Below are 27,591 nucleotides of genomic sequence, written 5' to 3'. Positions count from 1 at the left end.
TTCATGTATGCTGAACTGCTGTAATTCAATGTTGTACCAACAGATGGAGTAGCAGATTGTTCCAACTGAGCAGAGCCGGAATGTCTGCAATAGAGAACCTAACTGCTGAAGCTGACCCTTCTCGAGATGGAAGCGAGAATCAATCCTCCTTTGCTGAAGTTCCATATATCAAGCTGGAGCCTCATGCAGAAATTAATGAAAATGGTGGTCCTTCCCAGAATGTTGCCATGGGAATGAAATTTGTCCTACCGAATAGATTTGATATGAATGTCTGTTCTCGGTTTGTAAAATCTCTGAATGAAGAAGAGAGTAAAAATATTCAAGATCAGGTGAACTCTGATCTAGAAGTTGCCTCTGTACTATTCAAAGGTATGTAATGTGCAAGGATTTTAGTTGGTTTCGAGAACTCAAAATATTTGTTTACTGATCTACATTGACTTGCAGTTAAACCATGTACAATTTTACTTTAATATTCTCAGTCTTGTTTTCAGTTACCTCATGATTTGGCCTCAACATGTCTCTGCTATTGCTCATGTCCTCATAATCTTCTAACATATCTGTGGCTCTTCAGCATCTCTGTTTTTAATTACTCCTTGTTGCCTTCGGTTACCTAGATCCTGAGCTCTGGAAAGTTCTCCACCTTTCTATCTTGCATTCCTCTTTTAAGACATTCCTTAAAACCTAACACTTTGAACAAGCTTTTGATCATTAACCCCAATATCATCTTCTAGCCCTGTGTCACATTTTGTTTTATAATATCTCTAGGAAGAACCTTGGGGCTTTTTATTAATTTAAAGGTGCAAGTGTAAAAACAACTTGATATTAATGAACTGAGAGTGAAATAAAGCATGCCCCTTTTACAGGACTGATGAAAACAAAGAGGAAAGATGAGGCCAACAAGAAAAGGTTATTTATAGATAATAGATTATGTTTATGTTTATGTTTATTATAGAAAAGGTACTTGTGAATTTGGAAATGTGGAAGTTAACTCGTAAAAGAAAACTGAAAATGGATGAAATTCAAGGATAATATACAATGGACATGACAGTTAGGCTTTGAAAAGACGTGAAAGTGTGTGTTTTAATAACATATGAAGATACAACCAGATCAATGGAGTACAAGTGTTAAAAGCAGTGATGCTTAGGATCTAAGTGGACCATTCAGTGCTGGTTACGATATTACACAAAAAGGTGTACATGTTGGAATTGTAGAATCTCTGTAGTATGGAAGCAGGCCATTTGGCCTATCGAGTCCATACCAACCCTCCGAAGAGCATCCCACACAGCCCCACTCTGTACCCTATCCCTGTAACCCTGCATTCCTCTTGGCTACTCCACCTAACCTACACAACCTGAATTGTGGAAGGAAATCAGAGTACCTAAACGGATGTGCAAGCTTCACGTAGTTGGACACCCGAGGGTGGAATTGAACCGGAGTCCGTGGTGCTGTGAGACAGCAGTGCTTACCACAGAGCCACCGTGCTACATAATATTCCGTATTTGAAGAGATTTGATTAATAGTATAGAATATTTGTTGTAGGGCATGTTACTATTTGTGAATTATAAGTTTAAAATAGATATTTCAAATGACTTTAAACAAACTCTATAAACATTTGGAATTCTGCATTCAACATGATACAATTGATGAACAGGAACATAATAAGAGGCTTTTACTTCCATTTTGTTAGCTATGGTAGCTCACAAAGTCATAAGATTGTGGATTCTTTTCACACCCCAGGACTTGAACACAAATGACAAAGTTGACATCTATTTCAGTATTGAAGAAGTGATGCACTGTTAGAGCTGCTGGGCAGAAGATTTAGGGGATGATGGATTACTAACCCAACATTCTATTATTCTTTTAATTGTCCTATGTATCTGAAGATCTGAGCCTTCAAAGCTGCTGCTCATTCTCCTCCGTTACAATCTTACATTTAGACTGCAGTTCCAGTTTAATTACTTGTTATTATAACTTCTGCCCAGTTGCTTAAACAATCATCTTTTTCAATTTTCTGCATGTATCACCATGTGTAGTATCATCTGTAAACTCAAATACCTTCTTTCTATTCCCAAATTCTGAATGGGAAGTTTGGGTGCTAAAGTGGCAAGCATCTGTGTGGCTTGCTGACTGTATAGCATTTTGGGATAGATTTGAACGTTCTCAAAACAGATTCACTTGCATAGAGACAAAAGAAGACCAACTGTCGTCTTTATTTTTTTTTGCATTGTGCGGGCAAGGAAAAGAGGGGATGTTGTTACATTATTCTGTAGCCTGATCACTGAGTAGAAGAGAGGGACAAATAAAAGCAATAATTTAAAGTAAAATAAGTCTCATTCTGATTAACAGAAATTGCTGGCAGATCCCAGCAGGTCTGGCAGCATTTGTGGAGAGAAAGCAGAATTAATGTTTCAGGGCCAGTGAGCCATCTTTAGAACTGCCACTAGATCCATAACATTAACTTTGCTTTCTCCCCATAAATGCTGCTAGACCTGCTGAGTTTTTCCAGCAGTTACTGTGCTTGTTTCAGATTTCTAGCATCTGCAGTTCTGTTGGGTTTTTTTTAAGAAACGTTCTGACTATTTGGGAAGATCAGTTTACATATCTCAACCCAGCCCTCAACCACATTTCAGTCAATCCTACATTTCGTACATGTAGAAACTGTTGTAATTTGCTTGTAATTGTAATTAGTGTGTAAACAGATTAGTGTGTAGCGATAGTTGGAACTGCTGATGCTGGAGAACCTGAGATAACAAGATGTAGGCCTGGATGAACACAGCAGGCCAAGCAGCATCAGAGGAGTGGGAAAGCTGATGTTTCAGGTCTGGACCCATGTTCAGAAAAAGGGTCCAGACCCGAAGCATCAGCTTTCCTGCTCCTCTGATGCAGATTAGTGTGCAATTAGTTTTTGAATAAATAAGGCCAATTTTCAGCTGTTAACTTGTTGTTTGCAGCGGAGTGCAACATACACACCTCTGCTTCCCCTGGAATTCAAGTAAGACATGTCTACACACCATCAGTGACCAAGCATTTCTCACCCATTAAACAGTCGACAACTCTGACTAACAAACATCGTGGCAATGAAATCTCTGCTGCACCTTTACTTTTGCACTGTGAGTCTTGTATAAACAGAATTTATTTTCATCCAAATGATCTAGGATTTGACACTTGCTAAACGTAATTTTTAATAATAGAGGTTTATTGCATGAATGCGTGAAGACAAGGTAGTTCACTAATATCGAAGTCCAAATCGCTTGTTACTTTACAAAAGAATGGGCCAAATGTTTTTACGGTTAGTTTTTGCATTCCCTATACTTTTAACTGAATCTATCAAATTCCATTTCTCTCGTTTGTCCTTTTCAGTAGCTAGCAAAATATTCAAATTTGTTTGCAGGCTTCCAATGTGCTCTCTTCATTTAGCCCGTATGTGTATGTACTGGCATGAGGTGATAGGCTCCACAGTGGTTGAGGAAAAACATAAATTAAAATGAAGTAGTTTTGTTTATCATCTATTGTAAGGAAAATAATGCTTTAATTGAAGCTTTGTGAAATAAGTTGCCTTAGCTAAATAGTTTAACTGGTTTCTATAGGGCATTAATTTGTTAATGTGTTTTTTACAGCTTTGTCTGTACATCAGTTGGCTGCACAAGGGGAATTAATATATTTGTCAAGCCGTATAGAGCAAGGTAAGTTCTTATAGCTTGTGTTCTTATGATGTACAAGTTAAATACATAAGTTATAAAATTACTTTGATGTCTGTTGATCTTGTGTATGAGACTTGTAGACCTGAAGGAAATCCTCTAATTTATTACTTTTCTAGACAATCTGCTAAACATGCAGGATGAGCAAGGCTTTACACCATTGATGTGGGCAGCAGCTCATGGGCAGATTGCTGTGGTGGAATTTTTATTACAGAATGTAAGGAATTTACTTTTGTTCTTTTATATAAAAGTTTTAAATTAAAAAATAATTATGTAATTATTAGAGAGCAAAATAAACAAGTTAGACTTAGGTTCTCTTTTATTTAATGAGTGGAATAGACAATAAAGATGTCTATTATTTTGGGTTGTGTGTTAGTTAATTTACTGATGGTGAAATTGATGTTGATTGTGATCGTAAAATACCAAACCTGAGAATAAATGCTAAAAACTTTAGCTAATTGTCCACACCCATTTAATCTGCAACATAACTTCAGAAATCATCATTAAAGTTTTTATAATGTAGTTTATTAGTGCCAGTCTAACATTGAGATAACAACATGTAGAGCTGGATGAACACAGCAGGCTAAGCAGCACCGGAGGAGCAGGACAGCTGACGTTTTTGGTCGAGACCCTTCTCCAGAAAAACATTATGACTTGTAATGCACCTGTTCTACAACATTTTGAATTTAGAGTTCATTTTTGTTTCGTTTTCATTTATGTCCTGTTCTGAAGGTGTTTTCTCAAGTACAACTTAATGGTGCAAGCTTAAAGAATTATTGTTAGATGATTCAACAATCTCTTTTACAACAGAGATAATGGGAACTGCAGATGCTGGAGAATCCAAGATAATGAAGTGTGAAGCCGGATGAACACAGCAGGCCAAGCAGCATCTCGGGAGCACAAAAGCTGACGTTTCGGGCCTGGACCCTTCATCAGAGGATGAAGGGTCTAGGCCCGAAACGTCAGCTTTTGTGCTCCCGAGATGCGGCTTGGCCTGCTGTGTTCATCCAGCTTCACGCTCTTTTACAACAACCCATTTTTACCTCAACCCATTCTGCATACAACTGAGAGAGCCTTGAACCTGAGCCTGTCTCAATACAGTTGTGCTAAAATTGCATCTCCACTAAAATTTAATGAGCTCAGCTGGGCATTCAATGATCTGCATGGAATAGCACTATAATAGTACTATATTTACCGACAAGGGTATTGAGGAGCAGCTGGATTTATTTTGGTAACTTTTTTTAAAATCAATCTTGACCCAATTGATTGCAGATATTAGCTAAATGTTCAACTCAGCAGTAAGAAGGAAAAGTAGACTATAAAGTTTAACAAAATTCACTAATTTCAAATAAAATTGTGTGCAAAGGATGTCCTTGCTTTTAATTGTTCTTCGCGATGTGTGCATTTTGGCAGGCTAGCATTTATCACCCATTTTTAATATCCTACAGATGGTGTGGCCTTCATAAACTACCTTTGTCCACGTGTAAAAAAAAATTGCCACAGCTTGTTAGGTAGAAAGTTCAGGGATTAGATTCCAGCGATGAAGAATATTGTAATATTTCCAAGTCAGAATGGTATCTAGGCGAAGTTCTTTATGTACTTGTCCATATAAATAAGTGGAGGCTGAAATTTTTGGAGGTGCTGCCAAAGAATCCATGGCAATTAATGTAGTATATTCTGTAGATTCTACAGTGTGGAGAGAGCATTTTAATTTTAGCTAGTGAATGCTCATTAACTATCTTATAGAACACAGAACAGTACAACACAGAAACAGAACCTTTGACCCACCATGTTTGTGCCAACTGCAATGCCATTCTGAACTAATCCAGTCTATCTATTGCTCTATTCCCTACCTATTCCTGTCTGTCTAAACTCCTCTTAAGTTTTGCTATCATATCTGCTCCTCACTATTCCACAACTCCAATTTCCATGTCATCTGCAAACGAACTAATTAGACTAACTAGATTTTCATCCAAATCATCTGAGGTCCCACCACTGATCCTTGTGGAACATCACTGGTCACAGGCCTCCAGTCAGAAAAACACTCATCCATGACTACTCTGTTTTCTATGACCAAGCCAATTTTGTGTTCAACTTGTCAACTCACCATCGATGCCATGTGACTTATTCTTACGCACCAGCCTACCATGTGGGACCTTGTCATATGCTTTTGTAAAGTCTATATAGACAACATCCACTGCTTATCCTCATTAATCTTTAATCTTATGTTGGAAGACTTGTCATTGATTGAGTACCTTGCTGCAAATTTATTTAATTTCTTGAGGCTGATATGATTAGCAACCAACAACAACAATTTTCAAGTATACCAAGTACGACTTAAGCCAATAGATGCGATACTGCATCCCCGCCAGCTCCCTGTTGATTGATTTTATTTGGGTTATTTGCCACCCTATACTGAACAACTTCTTAAAATCACTTCTTGCATCCCATTCCTGATGATTGCAGAATTAGCCAAAAGGAGTGTAAATGGCTGGCAAAAATCTTGTTTGTTGTTATCCAAGCTTCTGTCCTTTGGACAAGAAGTTAAACCCCAACTCTACCTGCTATTTCAGGTAGATTCCATACATTTTTTTTAAAATTCACAAGATATGTGTGTCACTAGCAGAGCCCATCGCTAGTTGCTGTTGAGAAGGTGGTAGTGAATTGCCTTCTTGAATCTGTGTAGTCTGTAGGGACACCCACAATGCTGTTAGATAGGGAGTTCCAGGATTTTGACTCAGTGACAATAAAAGAACAGCAATATATTTCCAAGTCTGGATGGTAAGTGGCTTAGAGGGGAACTTGCAAGTCATAGTTTTTCCATGTATCGCTTATACTTCAAGATGGTCGTGGTTATGGTTTTAGAAAATTCTTCAAAGACCACCAGGGATTTGAGGTGGGATGGTGGGGGGTGGGGGTTGATCTGCTAATATCTATACATCAATTAACATCACAAAAACAAATTATCTTGCCATTAACCCATTGCCATTTTTGGGAGCATGCTATGAGCAAGTTTCCTACATTACATCAGTGACTACAGATCTACAGCATTTCATTGGCTGTATTGTGCTTTGAGGTGATCATGAAAGGTAAAATATGAATGCAAGCCTGTGTCATGTTTCCTTCTTTCTGGAGCTGAAGTTTTCAGTGCCACTAGTTGTTGGGCCCATGTCGTTTTCTGTGTCTTTTAATTTAGTCATGTCGTGACATCACATACGCAATCTTTGAATATGCCTTTTTCGTTTTTTTATATCTACTAAAATAGCTGAATCCTGAAAATGTAATCTACCCAAACTGATGTTTATATATTGTAAGTAATTTTATTTCTAACTAGTTAATTTATGACTTTTGCCTTTCTAAAATGTGTACCCTGTCTGTCTTTTGACTTAAGGCCATCGATTAGTTTTATGCTTCTGAAGTTAAACTGCAACTTGTGTGTTTCTTTTTGAAAGGGAGGTGATCCACATCTTTTAGCAAATGGGAGAGAGAGTGCACTGTCACTTGCCAGCAGTAAAGGCTACTCGAATATTGTAAACATGCTGCTTGACTATGGGTGTGATGTGAATGAATATGACTGGGTAAGTAATATCAGGAATCTATTGGCCAATATTTTTCCTTTTTAATTTTACTTAAAATATTAGTTTTATGTAAAAACAAATTCGGTAGAAAGTAAAACTGCCAGCTGGGAACAGTTTATGTTGAATTTATTGTCATTTATCAAATAAACCCTTCTAGTTTCTCTACCTTCTGTTCATTCAAAACATATGTTCTGAGAAATTTGGAAGCCATTGCTGAGCCTGACAATCTAATATAGCTGAAATAATATCAGTACGGGTGGTCATTAACCTCAAACTTCAGCAATTTTACATTTCAGATATACATGCTAATTAAGGTTTCCCACGTTGTCAAGTTTAATTTCTCTTAAGGGTTTGTGGATAGAATAGGCATGATTTTCCACTCACTGTGGTGTCAAAAGCAATGGTGAGTATGAGTTAATTGGGCAAGCGTCCAAAAATCAGATTCTCGCTTTTGAAATAAACTTTCTCAATTAAGTCCTCGCTCCTTAGATAGATAAATTAACATGCCCTTTCCAATAAGTTATGTCCAATGAAAAATGCAACGCTTCAGAAACTCCATTGCATCATTCAGCTGTGAGCTGACGACTTTGATCCTGTGCCTTAGATCCAGGTGAGTACATAGATTTTGCTGCCTCCTTCAGTTATTTTGGAATGCTCCTTGCCTATGTTTTTTTTCTTAGAAATGCAATAGGTGACTATGCATTAGTTAACATACAGTGTGTTTTTGGGCCGTTGCTGCACCCAACTGTGTAACAATGACTCATCAGCTTCTCAAGTGGCAGTTCAATATAGAAGACAAGACAGCTTGTTGCTGAAGGGGAAGCTTTGGCACAGAAGGAAAAGTAGGAATATGTGGCCATGGGAAATACATAAACATGATATTGGGCGGTGGTGGGGATGGGGGGGAATGAAGAGAATGCATGTTGCTGTGTGACAGTGCTCTATCAATATCATGAGTGTTGCCTGTTCCAAGAGCTTACACAGCCATCATGCTGCATGCGCATGAAGAACATGGCCTGGTGTGAAAAAGAAAGGGGAGGCATAGTTACTGGGGTGAAAGTAGACTATGGTCAGTCAGTGCATTTTCCTTGGTGCCCTGCTCAGGTACAACACTCCCCTCTGTGGGGCTATAACCTAGACCTTTATGGGGAAGGATTTTAGGAGTGAAATATCTCTTTGTTAAGACTGTGTGTACTTTCTCTTACTGTCCTGCCAGACCTGCTGTAAGTTGGGGATATTAGATGTCAAACCAGCAGTTCTATGGCCTTCTGCAAAGGGACCATTGCAGAAGACAGCAAAAAGAACTCCATCTGTGACAATAACGGCAGCAGCCAAACAGCCTTCAAACGAAGAAGCAGCAGGACAAGAGCCCTAACGCAGAATAGGGCTCTTGTGCAATACAGGATCTATGATTTTGGGTGCAGCTATTTGCAAGAATATCTGAACTATGCTGTCACACCAATGATAGCTACTGGATGAGGACCTGCAGTCATAGGACTGGGTAGCCCAAAAGGTATCAGGTGTCTTTAACTTCTTTGCCAGCATGTCATTTCATGGAGCTACTGGAAACCTCCGTGGCATTAAACAGTCCACAACTCATAATCACATTGGTATGTTTTCTTCGCACCAGCTTACCAATTCATCTTTTTTTGCCCCTTGATACTTAGAGTCAAATAATGGGGCATTCGCATGCTTAGCTGTTGCTGGTTTCTTGCAGGGGCAGGGTGCTAACAAATGCACCTAAATAGCAATCAGAGCTCCCCCATAATGAACCAGCAGTCTTCCTCAATAGAAAAGGATTCCAATCCCCTAATGTTCAAATTATTGATGATCGCAACAGCCAGATTTTGCAGGTCTAACTTAGATACCAGGAAAACGCCATGTCATGTACATCCTGGATCACTTACAGGTGGTGGGCCTTATGAAAGACTTTCTGCCTGTACACTTATGATTCTTGGGCAACAAGAAATACCCTCTACACACCTGGCTGCCTGAACTGATTGCATGACATCATGCACTACATCCTAAATAGGGTGTCGTGCATCATCATAGTCTGCCGCACCATCCACAATCTCACTCGCCAAAGAGGGATGTATTGACAGAGCACATGATGCAGAAATGAGATGAAACCTCTGAGGAGGATGATGAGGGTGAGGATTGTAATGTGGATTAGGTGGTTTATCAAAGAGATGAAGACAGGGTAGTGGTCTGTTGAGCCCAAGAGGCCATAGAGAACGTCACAGCTGCCAGCTTCCAAGATGAATTGTTGAGACCTTTTCTGTTTTTTTTTATCATTTCATTTGCATATTGGCTGTGAACTCTCTGTCTGCAGTATGCCATGTTCCTCTTTGACTTATTTTTTCTAATTTATCCATGCAATAAATAGAAAGCGGGACATAACACCAGCGCTTCGTCGGAGGCTCACTGATGATGTTACCTAGAAATGGTCTGAAAATTAACCTCCCAGCTCAGCGAGCAAACTCACATCCAGAACCTCAACCTGAGCTACAAATCTTGTCAAAACTCGCTATGCAATAAAATCTTTGACTTTTCCATTCAACTGATGCTGTAATATCCTCACCTCAATAAAAGCTACAGTGTATATCTAAACTTTGCCCTGGATGCCTTGGATCAACTTTAGTGTTAAAACTGTTGTGATACGTGGACCTCTTTCACTACCTTACCCTGCTGGATGTTTCTGTTAAAATGGTCCCTGGTGAATACCTAGACGATAAGACAAAATAAGGAATAGGAACAGGAGTAGGCTGTTCGGCCCATGAAGCCTGCTCCACTATTCAGTACGATGATGGGTGATTTGACATTCCTCACGCCCACCTTCCTGCTCTTGCCTCATAACCCTTGATTCCCCTACTGATCAAGAATCTATCTATCTCAGTCTTAAATATGCAAAGGGACTCTACTCCCATAGCTCTGTTGCAAGGAGTTCCACAGACACTGAACCCTCTGAAAGAAGAAATTCCTCCTCGTCTTAGTTTAAAATTGGCTCTCTTTCATTCTGAAACTGTGTAGCATTTACCCTGTAAAGTCCCTTAAGAATCCTATATGATTCAATGAGATCATCACCCATTCTTTTAAACTCCAGTAAGTGGAGCCCCCAACCTATTAGCCTTTGCTCAAAAGACAGGGCTCGTCCTGAGAATTGTCTGTGAACTGCCTCCCCTGTAATATATTTGCTGAAATAAGGGGACCACAACTGCTCACAATACTCCAACTGTAGAAGTTGCTTGTGAGACCACATCTGTAGTAAGACTTGCCTACTCTTTTATAGTCCAACATCCTTTAAATAAGTGCCAACATTCCATTAGCTTTCTTGATTACGTTCTGTATCTGTGTGCTGGCTTTCTGTGTTCCATGTATAAGTACCCAAGTCCCTTTTGTGTTGCAGCAATCTTCAGTTTTTCTCCATTTAAATAATATTCTGTTCTTTTGTTCTCCCTTCCAAAATGAACAACTTCATATTTTCCCTCACTATACTGTATTTGCCAACTTTTTGCCCACTTACTTAACCTATCAATATGCTTTTGGAGGTGTCCAACATCCTGAGACTTCCTAAGGAGCCACTGGTCCCAGAAGGTGTGCCTGTTAAATGGACATCTGAGGCCCTGGTTCCTCCCCTAGACCTTATCATTGGCATCATGTTCCCCAAGGTTCACTTGTAGCACATAGACTGCATTCTCTAAAGTGAGGTTGTGAGACTCCATGTTGGATGGGATGACCTCTGGTCACCCACTTTGTTAATTATGAGAGAAGAACCAAGGCATAATGATTGAAATGTAACATATCTTTTTGCTGACTGAAGATGCGCCACATCTTTCACTTCAAAGAACCTTGTGTGATCATACTGGACAATAAGACCACAATAGAAATTAGAACAATACAAGTGAAGATATATTTGCAGAACTGCTTATTCTGTACAGTGATTAAACACTTATACCTTGATGTGCCCTTAGAAGTTTTCTTTCTCATTATTTCTAGGTGCGGGCTCACTTCTGCACCTGGAGTAGAGGACACATGCTGAATGGCATGCTGTGGTGACCTTGAAGACTTTGGCAGGCACTCCTGAGGATTAGAGCCCAGATCTTTTCCTGCTGCGAGTTTCCTGTGTGGGTGCAGGTACAGACTCTGTACCCCGCGCCCCCCCCATCCCCCTCCCCCAGCCTGAATCACTGAAACAAATGCAGTTGCTGGTTGTGAGGAGGTAGACGGGCAGGGCATCTCTGGAGTGAATGAGATGAAATTGCCTGGGTGCCTACCTGCTGCTCTTTCTCCCTGTCTGTTCCTCCTGGCACGTTGCCTCACCCCATCACTGCACACTGATGCATAGTACCATAGCTAGAGGAATGGTGTACAAATCTGAGGACAAATCCAGCAGTCACTGACCATACCGCTAGACCTGGACCTCCAAGGCAGTAGGTATCCTTTCCATGGACGTATCCAAGCCCTCAAATGTGGGAACCATTACAGTCGTGAGAAAGTGAATGGCCTCCTCCATCCTTCGTTTGTAGTAATGCCACTTACCCTTGCACAGAGCAGACAATAACTGACGTTCCTGCTCTGCTTTCCAGTCCAATCGCACCAAACCTCAATGCGATCTTGGCCCCGACTGGCCGGGTCTGATCAGATGGCCTCTGGGTGCAGTTAACAGAGAAGTGGATGCTCATCCACCAAATAAGAGTCAATCAGTGCCTCAAAGGCAGTAACTGGTAATCTGAGAGCCAGGGTGGACTTCTTGGAGGCGTCCCTAGGGTTCTGGGAGAGCCATCTCAGACTGGGGGGAAGTTCTTACTTTGCAGTGAATGAAGTTCTGTCCTGCTGGTCTTTAAATATGGTGCCTGGGAGGTCCAACTCTCATTTGGAATCCTCAGATCTCCTAGTTTGTTAGCCACATGATTTGCTGATTGACTCACGCAATATTTCACTTGCATAGGAATTGAGTTGAGAAGCACGTGATCGTTGAGGTAATTCATCCCAGGCATTGACGAATATAATGTTCAACATTATACTTTAATTTCAAAATGGAAAATCTCAAGCTGTATGTTCAATAATCAATCCCAAGACTTTATAAGACAAATAAAATCTTAGAAATATATTAAGTTAAATTAGAATTTTAAATGGTTGCATTATTCTATCTTTAAATCTTATTGATTTAAATTCTGCTTAGTTATATTTTCTGAGATAACCTATTGTAGATAGGGTTAATACAACTAAATAGTTTGAAATGGTTTCTGTATCTCTGAACTCCATTACTCCATATACGATAATGTATAACATCTAGGTAATGGGTATCAGGTTACCTGCTTTCAAAGCTGCAGAATTTCAAACAATGGTTTTTCAAACCATTCTTTCTCATTTCATTTCCTAGTTTTTGAAAGCATGAAAATAAAAATATTTGGTCCTAACAATGTCATAGATTGACAGTTTATGTATTTGTAGACTGATGATTAGTCACTTACTGAGTGACCATTTCTACAATCATAATTAATAGGTGTGCAGTCAGTCAGTTATTTATATAGAAGACCATCAAGGAAAAAGACCATGATGGGAGTTATATACAGGTCAGGATGCGGGGCAAAAAGTAAATCAAAAGATAGCAAAGCCATATTAGAAAGGTTGGTAATGGGTCCCAAAGGAAGGAATGCATGGAATATGTATGAGGTGAGTTTATTTGGAGCAGCTTGTGGTAGAACCCACTAGGAACAGTCAGTTCTGGATTTGGTGATGTATAATGAGACAGACTTGATTGGGGAGCTTAAGGTGAAGGAACCCCAAGGGGACAGTGACCATAATATGATAGAATTCATCCTGTAGTTTGAGAGAGGAACTGGAATCAGATGTAACAGTATTACATAGATAAGCTGCAGAGCTGGGCTGAGAGGTGGCAAATGGAGTTTAATGCAGACAAGTGTGAGGTGATGCACTTTGGTAGGAGTAACCGGAAGGCAAAGTACTGGGCTAATGGTAATATTCTTAGTAGTGTAGATGAGCAGAGAGATCTCGGTGTCCATCTACACAGATCCTTGAAAGTTGCCACCCAGGTTGACAGGGCTGTTAAGAAGGCATACAGTGTTTTAGCTTTTATCAATAGAGGGATCGAGTTCCGGAGCCAAGAGGTCATGGTGAAGCTGTACAAAACTCTGGTGCGGCCGCACTTAGAGTATTGCGTACAGTTCTGGTCACCGCATTATAAGAAGGATGTGGAAGCTTTGTAAAGGGTGCAGAGGAGATTTACTAGGATGTTGCCTGGTATGGAGGGAAGGTCTTCCGAGGAAAGGCTGAGGGACTTGAGGCTGTTTTCATTAGAGAGAAGAAGGTTGAGAGGTGACTTAATTGAGACATATAAAATAATCAGAGGGTTAGATAGGGTGGATAGGGAGAGCCTTTTTCCCAGGATGGTGGTGGCGAGCACGAGGGGGCATAGCTTTAAATTGAGGGGTGAAAGATATAGGACAGATATCAGAGGTAGTTTCTTTACTCAGAGAGTAGTAAGGGAATGGAATGCTTTGCCTGCAATGGTAGTAGATTCACCAACTTTAGGTACATTTAAGTCGTCATTGGATAAGCATATGGACGTACATGGAATAGTGTAGGTTAGATGGGCTTGAGATCAGTATGACAGGTCGGCACCACATTGAAGGCCGAAGGCCTGTACTGTGCTGTAATGTTCTATGTTCTATGTTATTTATTCACTACCATCATGGAGGCTTTGTACACAAAAATTGTTCAATGGCTGTTTCTCCATGAATTTAATAGCTCCTTTGCTGGAAAATATAGTCACAAGTAGAATTTGTTACTATAGAATTTTACATGTTCAAATATTCCTCTAGTAATTAGTGAAATGTAAGCCTTTTGGTATATTACTGCGAAATTCATGTAAAAGTCATAAAGTTATGATATCATATTACCTATTTGAATATATGTGAAAGTGGTTGTGAGTTTGTACCTATGGAGCCAGGAGTAAAATAAATCAGCAAGAATTCTAAGTGAAAGTGAATACTAATGGTATACTGTGATAATCTAGGAAGTATGATTGTACATTTTATTTTTTCTGGGCTGCAGCCTGAATGAAGTGGAAGGTATATCAGCTGAACTAATGTTACATTCCTTATTGAATTAACAATATAAAATTGATAAAACATCAAAGATGACCGAAAAGTGTAGTATGCAAAACTGAACTTGAGTATTTGTAATTTCAAGGTTTACGCTAGCATGTAAGCTACAATTGGCTTTTGATTGTTTTGGATTCATACAGCTCATAAGAAACTCTTTAAGATTCAGGATGTCAGCTACTGGTAGGCAATATTGGAAAAACATGAATGAGAATATATGATTAAGTACCCACTATGGTTTGGGTTACAATGAAATACACCGTTATTCCTAGAGATCAGAATTTTGCAGACGTTTGAATCATTGTGTAAAGAGCTATATTTCATCCAACGTGAAGGCTGACGGCAAAGAAATGCAACATGTTTAATGGTTGTACTTCTCACCAAACTATTCATAAGGAGCTCTTAAAGTCTGCTGACCACTAAGCCTTGGGCTCAAATGATGCTGAGGAGCGATCAACGGATCAGGAACGTAAACTCTGAATTTTTTTTTCTTCGCAGATGCTGCTAGACCTGCTGAACATTTCCGGTAGTCTCTGTTTTTGTTCCTGATTTACAGCATTTGCAGTTCTTTCGATTTTTGTTTCATGACCCATACTGTTTTGAGGGAAAAAGTCAGAAGCCACTCAACACCAGGCTATTGTCCAACAGGTTTATTTGAAATCGCAAGCTTTCGGAGCGCTGCTCCTTCTGTCAGGTAAAGTGAGGGAGATAGAGTGAATCACAACAGTCCAAAGCACCTGAGAAATTAATCTTTCTGTATTTAAGTGTCACTGGCTAGACGGACATTTATTTCCCATTCTGAAAAAATATTGGTGGGATGTGAGTACCACTGGCTAGATCAAGCAATTATTGCCCATCTCTTGTTGCCCTTGAGAAGGTGGTAATGAATTACTGCAGCCCATATGCTGTATGTAGACCCATAATGCCATTAGGAAGGGAATACTAGGATTTTGACCCAGTCACACTGAAGGAAGGGTGATATATTTTCAAGTCAGAATGGTGAGTAACTTAGAGAGGAATTTGTAGGAGGAGGTTTTCCAATGTATCTGCTGTCTATGTCCTTCTGAATGGAAGTGGTCATGGATTTCGAAAGTTCTGCATAATGAGCCTTCTGCAATGCATCCTGTTGATGGTACTCATCGTTGCTACTTAGCAACTGTAATAGAGGAAATGGATATTTCTGGATGTTTTGCCAATCAAGTGGACTGCTTTGTCTTGGATGGTGTCAAGCTTCTTGTGAGTTGTTAGAGGTGCTCTCATCCAGACAAATGGAGAGCATCCCTTCACATTTCTGACTTGTGCCTTGTAGATGGTGGACAATGGGGAGTCAGACAATGGTCATGGGCCTTCATGAACTGCATTTTATCGAGCAAGTGGCTTGTTTGGACATTTTCAGAGAACAGATAAGAGTAAATTCTGATGAAAGCTGGTTAATCTGAAGTAGTATTACTCTCCAAAGATATTGCTTAGTATTTCCATTACTTTCTGATTTCATTTCAAATTTGTATCATTTGCAGAATTTTTCAATTTTTTTAAGGAAAAACAGTTTAATGTGGGCCTGGCCATAAATGAAGGCCAGTCCAAGAAAGAACAGAATACTTTCTTGATGGCATTAGTTCAACCAGTTGAATTTTTACAACAATCCAACCACACCATGGTCACTTACACTAAGCATTAACAGTCATCTGATCTTAGTCAGAAATGAGTGTGATAAATTTTTGTTTTTTAAATTTGGGTAACGTATTTAGTGAAATTTTGAAAATTTTATTGCTCTGTTTCTATTTGCAGAATGGTGGAACTCCTTTGCTTTATGCCGTACATGGAAATCATGTGAAATGTGTGGAGACTCTGTTGGGTGAGCTAACATAACACCTGATAATGTGGTTTTAATCTGCCCTGCAAATTATTCTGTATAAGGTATTTGATCCTCCTGTATGAAATATGGGCTTCGGCTGTTCACAACTTGTAAAATATTGTTTATTAAAAAATCCTAATTTTTTTTTCTTAATCATTGCTGCAAATTCTCTTTTGAAACCTTTTTAATAATCCCCACCTCCTTTACCCTCTCTTCCAATGATAGCTGCGATGAGTTAATGGACACCTTTGTCACCGAGATTGAAATCAACCAATATGAACCTCTGCTGCCTTTGTTCATTTTGTGAAACCACTGGTACCAAATTTATGCTAAAGTATATTCTGTATATTTCTCTGTTATTTACAATTGCTCCTTGTGCCTTCTCCAAGATCGCTTAGGTCACAAGGCACACCTCTACCTCAGTTGACTTAATTCCCACTACAAACTGTTGATAACACACGTTCCCCTCTTAATCCCCATGGTAGCTGGTTTTTGTAAACTGTTCTCACTCTAGATGTTAAAACTGATTCAGAGATAGTAGGAACTGTTGATGCTGGAGAATCTGAGATACCAAGGTTTAGAGTTGGATGAACACACCAGGCCAAGTAGAATCAGAGGAACAGGAAAGCTGACATTTTGGGTCTGGACCCTTGTCAGAAAAGTTGAAGAAGGAGGTGGGGGAGGGGCTAAGGAGCAAACAGTAGGTGGGGTTAGAGCCCGAAGAGAGAGAAGAGCAGCTGGATAGACAAAGGAGCAGATAATGATCTGGCTAGGAGGGTGAATAGCTGTTAATGGGGACTGTTAGTGACTAACACTGGGTAGTGTGTAATCGCAGACTGTGTGATAGCAAGGCCTGATGTATGGGGTAGGAGGCTAGGACATGGGAGAGCTTAGGCCCTAAAATTATTGAACCAGATATTGAGTTCAGAGGGTTGCAGGGTTTCCGAGGAGAAATAGGGTGTTGTTCTTCCAGCTTGAGCTGAGCTTTGCTAGAATGCTGCAGCATGCCTAAGACAGAGATTTTGGCCAGGTAACAGGCAGTGTGTTGAAGTGGAAGGCAACTGGAAGCTGTTTTCTGTGGGCAGAACGTGGATGTTCTTCGAAGCTATCATCCAATCTACACATTGTTTCCCCAATGTAGAGGAACATAGGAACCAGGAGCAGGAGTAGGCTATCTTGTGGCTAATGTTTTCATGGCCTCAGTTCCACTTACCAACCCTCTTACCATAACCCTTAATTACTTCACTGTACAAAAAACTATCTATCTTAGTTTTATAAACATTAATTGAGGAAGCCTTATTCACTGGGCAAGAATTCCACACATTCACAACTCTTTAGGTGAAGAGGTTCCTCCTCAATTCAGCCGTAAATCTCTTCCGTCTAGGTTTGAGGCTATGCCATCTTGTTCTGGTTTCAACTGTCAGTGGAAACAACCTCCCTGCTTCTATCCTGTCTACTCCCTTTGTAATTTTATATGTTTCTATAAGATCCACCCTCATCCTTCTAAATTCTAGTGAACTTAATACCACCCTCTTCAGCTTCTCCTCATAAGCCAACCCTCTCAACTCTGGAATCCTAGTGAATCTCCTCTACACCCCCTCCAATGCCAGTTATTTCTTTTTCAAGTAAGGACCCCAAAACTGAATGCAGTACGCCAGATGTGGCCTCACCAGCACCCTATACAGCTGCAACATAACCACACTGCTTCTAAACCCAAGCCCTCTAGCAATGAAGAATAAAGTTACACTTGCCTTCTTAAATACTTGTTGTACCTGCAAACCAACCTTCTGCAATTCATGCACAAGGATACCCAGATCCCTCTGCTCAGCAGCATGCTGCAATGCTCCACTATCAACACTCAGTACCAGCAGTATGTACTATTCACAAGATGCACTGCAAAAATTCACCAAAGATCTTCAGGCAACACCTTTCAAACCCTTGATCACTTCCATCCAGGAGGACAAGGGCATCAGACATATGGGAACACGACCACCTCCAAGTGCCTCTCCAAGTTACTCACCATCCTGACTTGGAAATATATTGCCGTTCCTTCAGTGTCACTGGGTCAAAATCCCAGAATTCCCTCCCTAAGATTATTGTGGGTCAACCCACAGCAGGAGGATTGTAGCAGTTCATAGAACGTAGAACATTGAACATAGAACAATACAGCGCAGAACAGGCCCTCGATGTTGTGTCGACCTGTGAACTAATCTAAGCCCCTCCCCTTACACTATCCCATCATTATCCATATGCTTAGCCAAGGACTGTTTAAATGCCCCTAATGTGGCTGAGTTAACTACATTGGCAGGCAGGGCGTTCCACGTCCTTACCACTCTCTGAGTAAAGTACCTGCCTCTGACATCTGTCTTAAATCTATCACCCCTCAATTTGTAGCTATGCCCCCTCGTACAAGCTGAAGTCATCATCCTCGGAAAAAGACTCTCACTGTCCACCCTGTCTAATCCTCTGATCATCTTGTCTGTCTCTATTAAATCCCCCCTTAGCCTCCTTCTCTCTAATGAGGATAGACCGAAGTCCCTCAGCCTTTCTTCATAGGGCCTGCGCTCCAGACCAGGCAACATCCTGGTAAATCTCCTCTGCACCTTTTCCAATGCTTCCACATCCTTCCTGTAATGGGGCGACCAGAACTGCACGCAGTATTCCAAGTGGGGCCGCACTAGCGTTTTGTACAGTTGCAGCAAGAAGGCAGCTCACCACCACCTTCTGAAGGGTAACTAGGGATGGGCAAGAAATGCTGGCCAGCCAGTGACACCCACATTCCACAAATAAGTAGAGAAATAAAACTACTGTTCAAATACTTGTTACAGAGATAGTAGGAACTGCCGAAGCTGGAGAGTCTGAGATAACAAGTTGTAGAACTGGATGAACATAGCAAGCCAAGCAGTTTCAGAGAGCAGGAAAGCTGACATTTCTGGTTGAGACCTTCAAATTATTGTCCTTTTTACTGTTATTCCTACCAAAATGGAGGACTTACATTTATCAACATTGTACTCCATCCACCAGACCTTTGCCCACTCGCTTAAACTACCTATAGTCCTCTGCAAAACTTTGATTCTTATGCACACTTTGCTCTACCACTCATCTAAGTGTCGTCTGAAAACTTTGACACACTACTGGGGTTCCCAACTCCAGGAGACCACATCGCGAGCAGTGAATGCAGTAAATTACATTCTGAGGAGTGCAGGTGGGCTGTTGCTTCACCTGGAAGGTACGTTTGGACCTTTGGATACTGGGGAGGGAGGAGGCAAATGGGCAGGTGTTACACCTTCAGTGGTTGCAGGAGAAGGTGCTGTGGGACTGTGGGTGGCGTTGGAAGTGAAGGAAGAGTGGACCAGGATGTCCCGGATGGAAGGATCCCTGCGGAAGACGGACAAAGGAGGGGTTTGTTTGTTTGGTCGCATTTCGCTGGAAGTTGTGAAATGGCATCTCCTAATATTCTGGATGTGGATGCTAGTGGAATGGTAGGTAAGGACAAGTGGAACCCTATCATTGAGGAAGTGAAAAGAGTAGGTAAGGACAAAAGTGCAGGAGATGGATTGGACTAGATTTGAGGATCCTGTCAACAACAGTGCTGGAGGAATCCTTGATTGAGGAAAAAGGTGAACATTTTGGAGGCACTTTTTATCAAAGTTGGCCTCACCTGAACATTTGTGATGGAGACAGAGGAACTGAGAGAATGGAATAGAGTGTTTACAAGAAGCAGGGTGCGAGGATGTATATCCAGGAAGTTGGTGAGTATCTAGTAGATGTTGATGGCCAGTCTATTCCCAGAAATGGAAACAGAGATGTTGAGGAAGGGAAGAGAGTAGTCAGGGATAGGGCAGGTGAAATTGGAAACAAAATCGATGAACTTTTCCAATGCTGATGAGAGAGGGAAGCACCACCAATGATATCATCGATATATCGGAGAAAGAGTTGTGGGTGGGGACTGGAACAGGACTGGAATGGGGAATGTTCCACATACCCCACGAAGAGACAGGCAAAATTGTGGTCATCCCTCTGACCTGAAGAAAGTGAGAAGAGTTAAAAGAAAAGTTGTTGAGGGTGAGGACCAGCTTGGCCAAGCGAAGGAGGGTTGTGGTGGCAGATGGGGATGGTTCAGTCCTTTGCTCCAGGAAGAAGTGAAGAGCCCTAAGCCCATCGTTTTGGGAGATGAACATGTAAAGGAATTGCATGTCCATTGTGAAGTGGACCTGGATGGAGCCTGCAAACTGGAAGTTTTGAAACTGGCGCAAACCATCAGAGGAATCGTGAATATACGTGGCAGGGACTGGACCAAGGGAAGGAAGACTGAATCGCGGTAGGGAGAGATGAGTTTTGCTTGGCAGGAGCAGGCTAAAACAATGTGTGTGCCAGGGTAGTCCTGTTTGTGGATTTTGGAAGAAGGTAGAAGTGAGCTGTGTAGGGCTTGAGGACTATCAGCTAGGAGTTGAGTTCATCGGATGAAATGAGGTCAGTTACTGTAGTTGATACAATGGCCTTTTGTGTCATGGTGGGATCATGGTCCAGGGGAAGAAAGGAAGAGGTATCTGAGAGCTGATACTCAGTTTCTGTGATATAGAGGTCAGTACGCCAGACTTCAACAAGACCACCCTTATCAGCAGGCTTGATAACAAAGTCAGGGTTGGATCTAAGTGCATAGAGTGCAGTCAGTTCAGAATGAGAGAGGTTAGATTGGGTGAGAAGGGGCAGAGAAACTGTGGCAACCAGTGTCACATCAAGAGTTCTCGATGAACAGACTGAGTGCAGGTAAGAGGTCAGAGGGAGGGGGCCAGGTGGAGGGAAAATATTGAAACTGGGCGAAAGGGTTGAGGGACGGGAAGAGAATCCTTGTCCAAAGAAATGGGCACTGAGGCAAGATGGCAGAAGGAGAATTTGATGTCATGTCATTGCCCAAAATGAGTTAAGGTGGGAACGCAGAGGAATAAAGCTAAGTCCATTGGGGAAACGAAGCATAGAATGGCGACTGCTTTGCAAAACATGCACGTTCTGCTTGCAAAAAAGATCCTGAACTACCTGTTGCCTGCACTTCAACGTACCACCCTGCTCCCTGGTCAACATCACTGTCTCCGGCTTGCTACGGAGTTCCAGTGGATCCCAACACAAGCTGGAGGAACAACACCTCATTTTCTGCTTGGGGACCCTACAGCCCTCTGGACTCGATATTGAGTTCACTAATTTCAGGGCCTAAACTCTTCCATGTCCCAGCCCCCACCCCGCATGCTGGGCCTTGTTACCACATTGCCTACCACTACACACCCCCTGTTGTTAATTGCTAACAGCCCCCATTAACAACTATTCACACTTCCAGCCTGATCGTTAGCAACTCCTTTGTCTGTCCAACTGTCTTTCCCTCTCTTTGGGCTGTATCCTAGCGTTTACTCCCTACCCCACCCACCACCTTCTTTTCTGCATATAAACTGATGTTTTCCCAGCCACCACCAGAGGAAGGGTCACCAGACCCAAAACGTTAACTCCGTATTCTCTTCCACAGACACTACCAGACCTGCAGGGCTTTTCCAGCAACTTTGTTTTTGTTCCTGATTTACAGCACCTGCAATTCTTTTGGTTTTTATAAAGCTGAGACCTTTGCTGATTACAGAACGTTCAGCAATGGAGAGCAGAAGGCTAGAAGGAATGGTGAATATCTAACAGAAGGTGGATAGAGTCAGATGGAAGAAACGGGGGGAAAGTTCCACAGGGCTGTGGGTATCTCTGAATTGTTGCATCTTGTGGGCCTTGATGTCTGAAAGGACAAGGAAAAGGTTTCTTGTTAGCATGGTCGATGAGCTGGAGGATGAAGTGGAACTGCAGATTAATGTAGCCCAGAGCCAGTGTTACCAGTAAAAGGGACTATTACTTGAACGATAAAAAATTCCAGCATGCTGCTGTGCAGAGGGACCTGGGTGTCCTTGTGCATGAATTGCAGAAGGCTGGTTTGCAGGTACAACAGGTAATTAAGAAGGCAAATGCAATTTTGCCCTTCATTGCTAGAGGACTTGGGTTTAGAAGCAGGGTGGTTATGTTGCAGTGGTATAGAGTGCTGATGAGGCCACATCTGGAACACTGTGTTCCGTTTTGTTGGCATTGGAGTGGGTGCAGGGGAGATTCACTAGTTTGATTCCAGAGTTGAGATGGTTGGCTTATGAGGAGAGGCTGAATAGACTGGGATTAAGTTCATTGGAAGTTAGAAGAATGAAGGAGGATCTTACAGAAACATACAAAATTATGAAGGGAATAGACAGGATAGAAGCAGGGAGGTTGTTTCCACTGGCAGGTGAATCTAGAACAAAAGGGCATAGCCTCAAATTTAGAGGGAGGAGATTTAGGGCTGAATTGAGGAGGAACTTTTTCACCCAAAGGGTTCTGAATGTGTGGATTTCCTTGCCCAGTGAACTAGTTAAGGGTACCTCTATGAACGTTTATAAAACTAAGATAGGTTTTTGAACAGTAAAGTAATTAAGGGTTATAGTAAGAGGGTTGGTAAGTGGAACTGAGGCCATAAAAACAACCATAATCTTATTGAATCTTATAGGATTGCCTACTCCTGCTCCCGGTTCTGATGCTGCTCTATATTTGGGAAACGATGCATAGACGGTAGACAAGTGGAACTGGGGCCACAAAAAGGTCAGCCATGGTCTTATAGAAGGGCCAGATGGCCTACTCCTGCTCCTGGTTCTTATGTTCTTATGCCCAAACGCTTCACCACATTTTCCAATTAGAATATCATTTACCACATCTAATGCAAAACTATTGATGCTACATATTTCATTTTCAGTTTAAATGCAAGCCACTGAAATTTTGTTGTTGATTCTCATCTATCCTACTCTATATGCTGTCTATTTCATCACAGAAGTACAAACTATTCAATTAGTTGAGTTATCAAGGCCTTAAATTGAATATCATCTTTAGATTTCAGTAATTCTTTGATTTGACAAGTTCTTGTTCATTTTGCAGAATATGGTGCTGATCCAACTGTTGAAACTGATTCTGGATTCAATGCTATGGATATGGCTGTTGGGTTGGGTTTCAAGAATGGTAGTTACTAATTTTGATTTTATTATTTAACATAGTTGAAAGTAAAAATTAAATCACTTCTGGATGTACATTACTCTTTTTTTCAAACACTGTGTTAAATATCCCCGTATTTAAAAAAAATTCTCAACAAGCAGAGCGGAGTAATTGATGATACATTGTTCCCTCCCTCATTCATAAATTGCTTGAAATTTGTGTGCAACAGGATAGCTTACCACATATTTCAAGTTTAGGGCTAGTGGCTTTTAGTCAGCTACCATTGATACTGGGAAGATTCAGGAATTTATTGTAGTTTCGTTCTCTGAATTTCTCTCTCATGCCGCAAGCATGCTGCAACTTTTATTTTGACATATCTCTATATGATATGACTCAACTCAGAAACTAAGTTGAACAGGACATGAGCCTGCACCTTTTGACCCCTCTAAATATTAGTGTTCTAGGGCACAATGCCATTCATCATCAATACAAATATTTTTAGTTTGTGTTATACTCATTTCACTGACAGGTAGGGCCACTTTTGTATAATGTGCTGCAAAAAATACTACTGTTTTCTAATTAACACCTTCTACAGGTTTGTAGTGAAGGAAGCAGTTAGATTCCCTGCATCATTCAGTCGTAGTTGGATCTATATCTGAGTATTTTTTAAACTTCTTAATGAGTTCTTAAGCTGCTTAAAATGGTTCTTAATAAGAGAGTTCAAAAGTAAAATAGTGCTAATAAATAACATCAGGAATGTTTATCTTAAAACTAATTTTATTTGGTGATATGATTTACCAGAAGATATAGCAGGGGTATACTATTGTTAAGCATCCTAAATTCCTTAGTTGCCCCTGCATGAAGCCATCATAACATCCATGAGGGCGACACATTCCAGAGGAGACTGGACCTAACTATGACCTGACTTAGGAAAATGGCTCCCTGGATAAACTTGTTCTTTGTTACCCAGTTGGCTTAAGGATGCGGTAGTATCAGCAAAAGTTTCAGAAATGAAGCAGCAAACTCAAATGTCACAGTTTAAATAAAGAATGATATAAGTCGTTTCTAAAAAAGGTTTCAAAAAAAACAAATTAATTTAAACATTAAAATAACATTCAACAATAACAAAAATATTCTTCACAAAGATATTTGGAAGCATTGCATTTGTGATTAGACAGTTGGCCAGAAGGATAGCTTTGTCTTCTTTCTTGGTTGGCCTTGATCACAAATATACTATTAACTTCAACTTTGAAAACATCACTCACTGCTCGTTTTCAATATAGGCTGCGCAAGAGGATCCTGAGTCCATGTGTTTTGGGAATTTTTATTTTCTTTGAAAACTTGGATTCTCTCTTTTTTAACAGCTCTGCAGTCCATTTGAAACAGACCTTGAAGACAGTTCAAACTCTGCCAAAAATAATGCTACACACCAGACCATAGCATCCTGAATATTGAACTCTGGCACCTGTCTGTGAGACTGATTTTTAAATCCACTAGTTGTTTGAGTCAATTTCCATGTAGCACTCGTTTGCAGTGCTGGAGAAGCAGCAACTGCAAGTTGGATTTTTCTTTTGAAACTTCACCCAGTGCAGTACTGTGGGTGCCTAACTGTATTGTACAAATGATTCCAACTTCAAAATTTGGGATGGAGTTAAAAGTCGAGGTAAACCAGTGGCTGGTGGGTGAAGTTCTACACCATTACTTTTCCAGCAGCGTAACAATAGCCAAGAAATTTGGAGCTATTTTGTTCGTTATTTTGCATCTCTTTCTAGGAAAAATAGCAAACTAAATTGTTTGATGCAAAAATTTATTTGAGCTGTTTAGTTCCTCCATAAAGTGCAGCATGTAATATTGATCCTTCGATTAACATTAGAAAAGTTTTGGTACTTGCAATAATTATCTCGTGAGTAGCATCACTAAGCAGAACTCTGTCTTCCTGTATTTTGTCATTTCTTTCTTACTAAGTAAATTTAATTATATCGTACTTCAAAGTGTTGCATTCTTGCTTATTCATTCTTCATTGTTCATGAAAGCAGTGTTGCACTGTTTATTTTAGAACAAAGGAACCAATCTATTTTCTAATTCAAAAATCTTTTCCTAGTTCAACAGGTTATTGAGGCTCATTTGCTGAAGTTGCTGTTGAAGATTAAGGAATGATTGCTGACACCTCTGGCAGTCACAGAACAATCAATTATTTGAACTATTACATGCATCATCTGACTTCCTTGAGGGAGCGCTTGAAAATGTTTATATTTGACAGTATATCAATTGATATTCTGATTATAATTTAGAAATGGTGGATGAATGAAAAGATTATTCTTGATCCAAGTTTGATTGTGATGACTGTAGACTCACAGCTGGTGCACTCAAGGTTTGCTTTAAAATACATTTATTTAATAAATCATCATCATTGAATTGGAAAATACGGCTCTGTTATCCAAGTGCCATAAATTGAGCCTATTTGTTTGAGGTACTGAAGGAAAGTTAGACATCAAGATTATTTCCGTGGGGTAAAAAAAATTTTATACAGAGGTAGAAGGAGTCCTTCTAACTGCTTTAGTATTGGGTAGGAACCTTAGTGAATAATCTTCAGATTATTTTGTAAATTTGTTGTGATTTTTAGGAGTTGAAGATTTACTGATCAATGATTACCCACGCCACCCCCCCCCCCCCCCCCAATATAGGTTAGGGGTGAGGTGTGGTGAGAGTCTGCAAATGGTATTTCCTTAGGTGTGAAATGTCAATGGAAATTTAGGGTTAGTTCACCCATCAATGGCACACTGGTAATCTGATGCCTGAATAAAGCAAGTCTACAATGTCGACTATTAATCAGCCATTTTTTCTCACTGGTTGTGGGCTTGTATTACCTAGGGAAAGCTGGCATTCCCAAGCCATATTCCAGAGTGTCCTGTAAACCAGCCTCCCTGTGTATATGATGGTCCAAATTGGTCACAGTAGGAGGTTTACCTGTTAAACATGCTGTGAGACTCCGTAGCCATAACTGGAAGAAATCTAGTTCCCAGTTCTATTCCTTGATATTCCATTAGGAAGTTGGACTAGCTGGTCAATAAGTAACACTCACTGTGGTACTATGTATAGCTATGTCTCAAACCTTCACTCTGCTGATTGATGTTAAAGGTATCCAGAAAGGTGTTTACCCTGAGAGTTGGTTTCCATTCTTTTGAAACAGACATTCTACATGGCTTAGAATTTTAAACATGATGGTGTTTCTGATCCTTTTCATACATGTGGCCAACCTCTAACCTTTGACATTTTGGAATTTTGTTTCTATTTCTGAAATTGTCATCTTAATTTCTCATTATTCTTAATTTCTCATTAATCTCCTCCTTCCTCGGAGCATGCAGTTTTCTAAAATCAGAAGAGGGTTAGCTCCCTATCACATTGTGATTTTTTTTTTCTTTTATGATTAATTATTCTCAATATAGATCTTGACTATGTTCACCTGTGAGCAGTTCCGCTATCTTACCTGCTTTCCTGAACAATTTGATAACTCGTTCTTTGTCTCGGGGTTTAAGGCAGCATGTATTAACTATATTATTTAGAGAATTCTAGCATAGAATTTATGTGTGGCCCTGTTTGGTTAGAACAGTATCATCTTCACTAGGTTCAGTCATTATTTCACACCAGATTATTCCACCACCTTTTAGTGCATTATAATTGAAGAATTGTAGAATTGTTTCATTGTGTCATTGACTCAAACTGTCTTTGATAATAATATAAAAATAATATGTTTGAAAGTTGGCATTTTATACATGTGTTGTGTCATACTTCTTTGTATTGTAAATTGTATTGAGGTTGAGTATTGTAGTTCCAAATTTTCTGAACCAGCAGACTATACAATGAGGAATAATCATCAAGTCAAAGATCACTGATTGTTCTGTGTATTAGCATCACTACACCATTTGCTGATTAACCAGTGCTTGCTAATGTTATCAATGGCACCTTCCATTATGTCCCTTTCCTTTGTCCTTCAAAAATGCCACCACCATCCCGTTCTCAAATGGCTTTTGATTCCTCTGTCTCTTCCAACTAGCATTGTATTTCCAATAAAAACCGAAGGATCTGCAGATACTGTTAATCAGGAACAAAAACAGAAGTTTCTAGAAAAGCTCAGCAGGCCTGGCAACATCTGTGAAGGAAAAATCAGAGTTAATGTTTTGGGTCCGGTGACCCTTCCTCAGAACTGATGGTAGCTAGGAAAATGTCAGTTTATATGCAGAAAATAGAGAGGTGGAGGGGCTAAGAAGCAAATGAGAGGTGGGGATAGAGCCCAAAGAGAG

General features: G+C 40.4%; 1 protein-coding gene across 2 annotated transcripts in view; it reads left to right on the top strand.

The window, feature by feature from the left end:
* The window catches only part of ankra2 (ankyrin repeat, family A (RFXANK-like), 2), a 32,472-nt gene extending 5,412 nt beyond the window's left edge, over nt 1-27,060 (top strand). For both annotated transcript variants that reach the window (XM_048527087.2, XM_048527086.2), the window contains 8 exons: nt 44-369; nt 2,952-3,110; nt 3,618-3,683; nt 3,818-3,915; nt 7,151-7,276; nt 16,192-16,258; nt 23,237-23,317; nt 25,392-27,060. In XM_048527087.2, the coding sequence (XP_048383044.1) occupies nt 81-369; nt 2,952-3,110; nt 3,618-3,683; nt 3,818-3,915; nt 7,151-7,276; nt 16,192-16,258; nt 23,237-23,317; nt 25,392-25,447 (942 nt within the window). In that variant the 5' untranslated portion in view covers nt 44-80 and the 3' untranslated portion in view covers nt 25,448-27,060. The remainder of the gene's footprint in view (nt 1-43; nt 370-2,951; nt 3,111-3,617; nt 3,684-3,817; nt 3,916-7,150; nt 7,277-16,191; nt 16,259-23,236; nt 23,318-25,391) is intronic.
* The last annotated feature ends 531 nt before the right edge of the window (nt 27,061-27,591 follow it).

Source organism: Stegostoma tigrinum, chromosome 3 (assembly GCF_030684315.1).
Source record: "Stegostoma tigrinum isolate sSteTig4 chromosome 3, sSteTig4.hap1, whole genome shotgun sequence".
NCBI lineage: Eukaryota > Metazoa > Chordata > Chondrichthyes > Orectolobiformes > Stegostomatidae > Stegostoma > Stegostoma tigrinum.
This window is presented reverse-complemented; position numbering and strand designations above follow the sequence as displayed.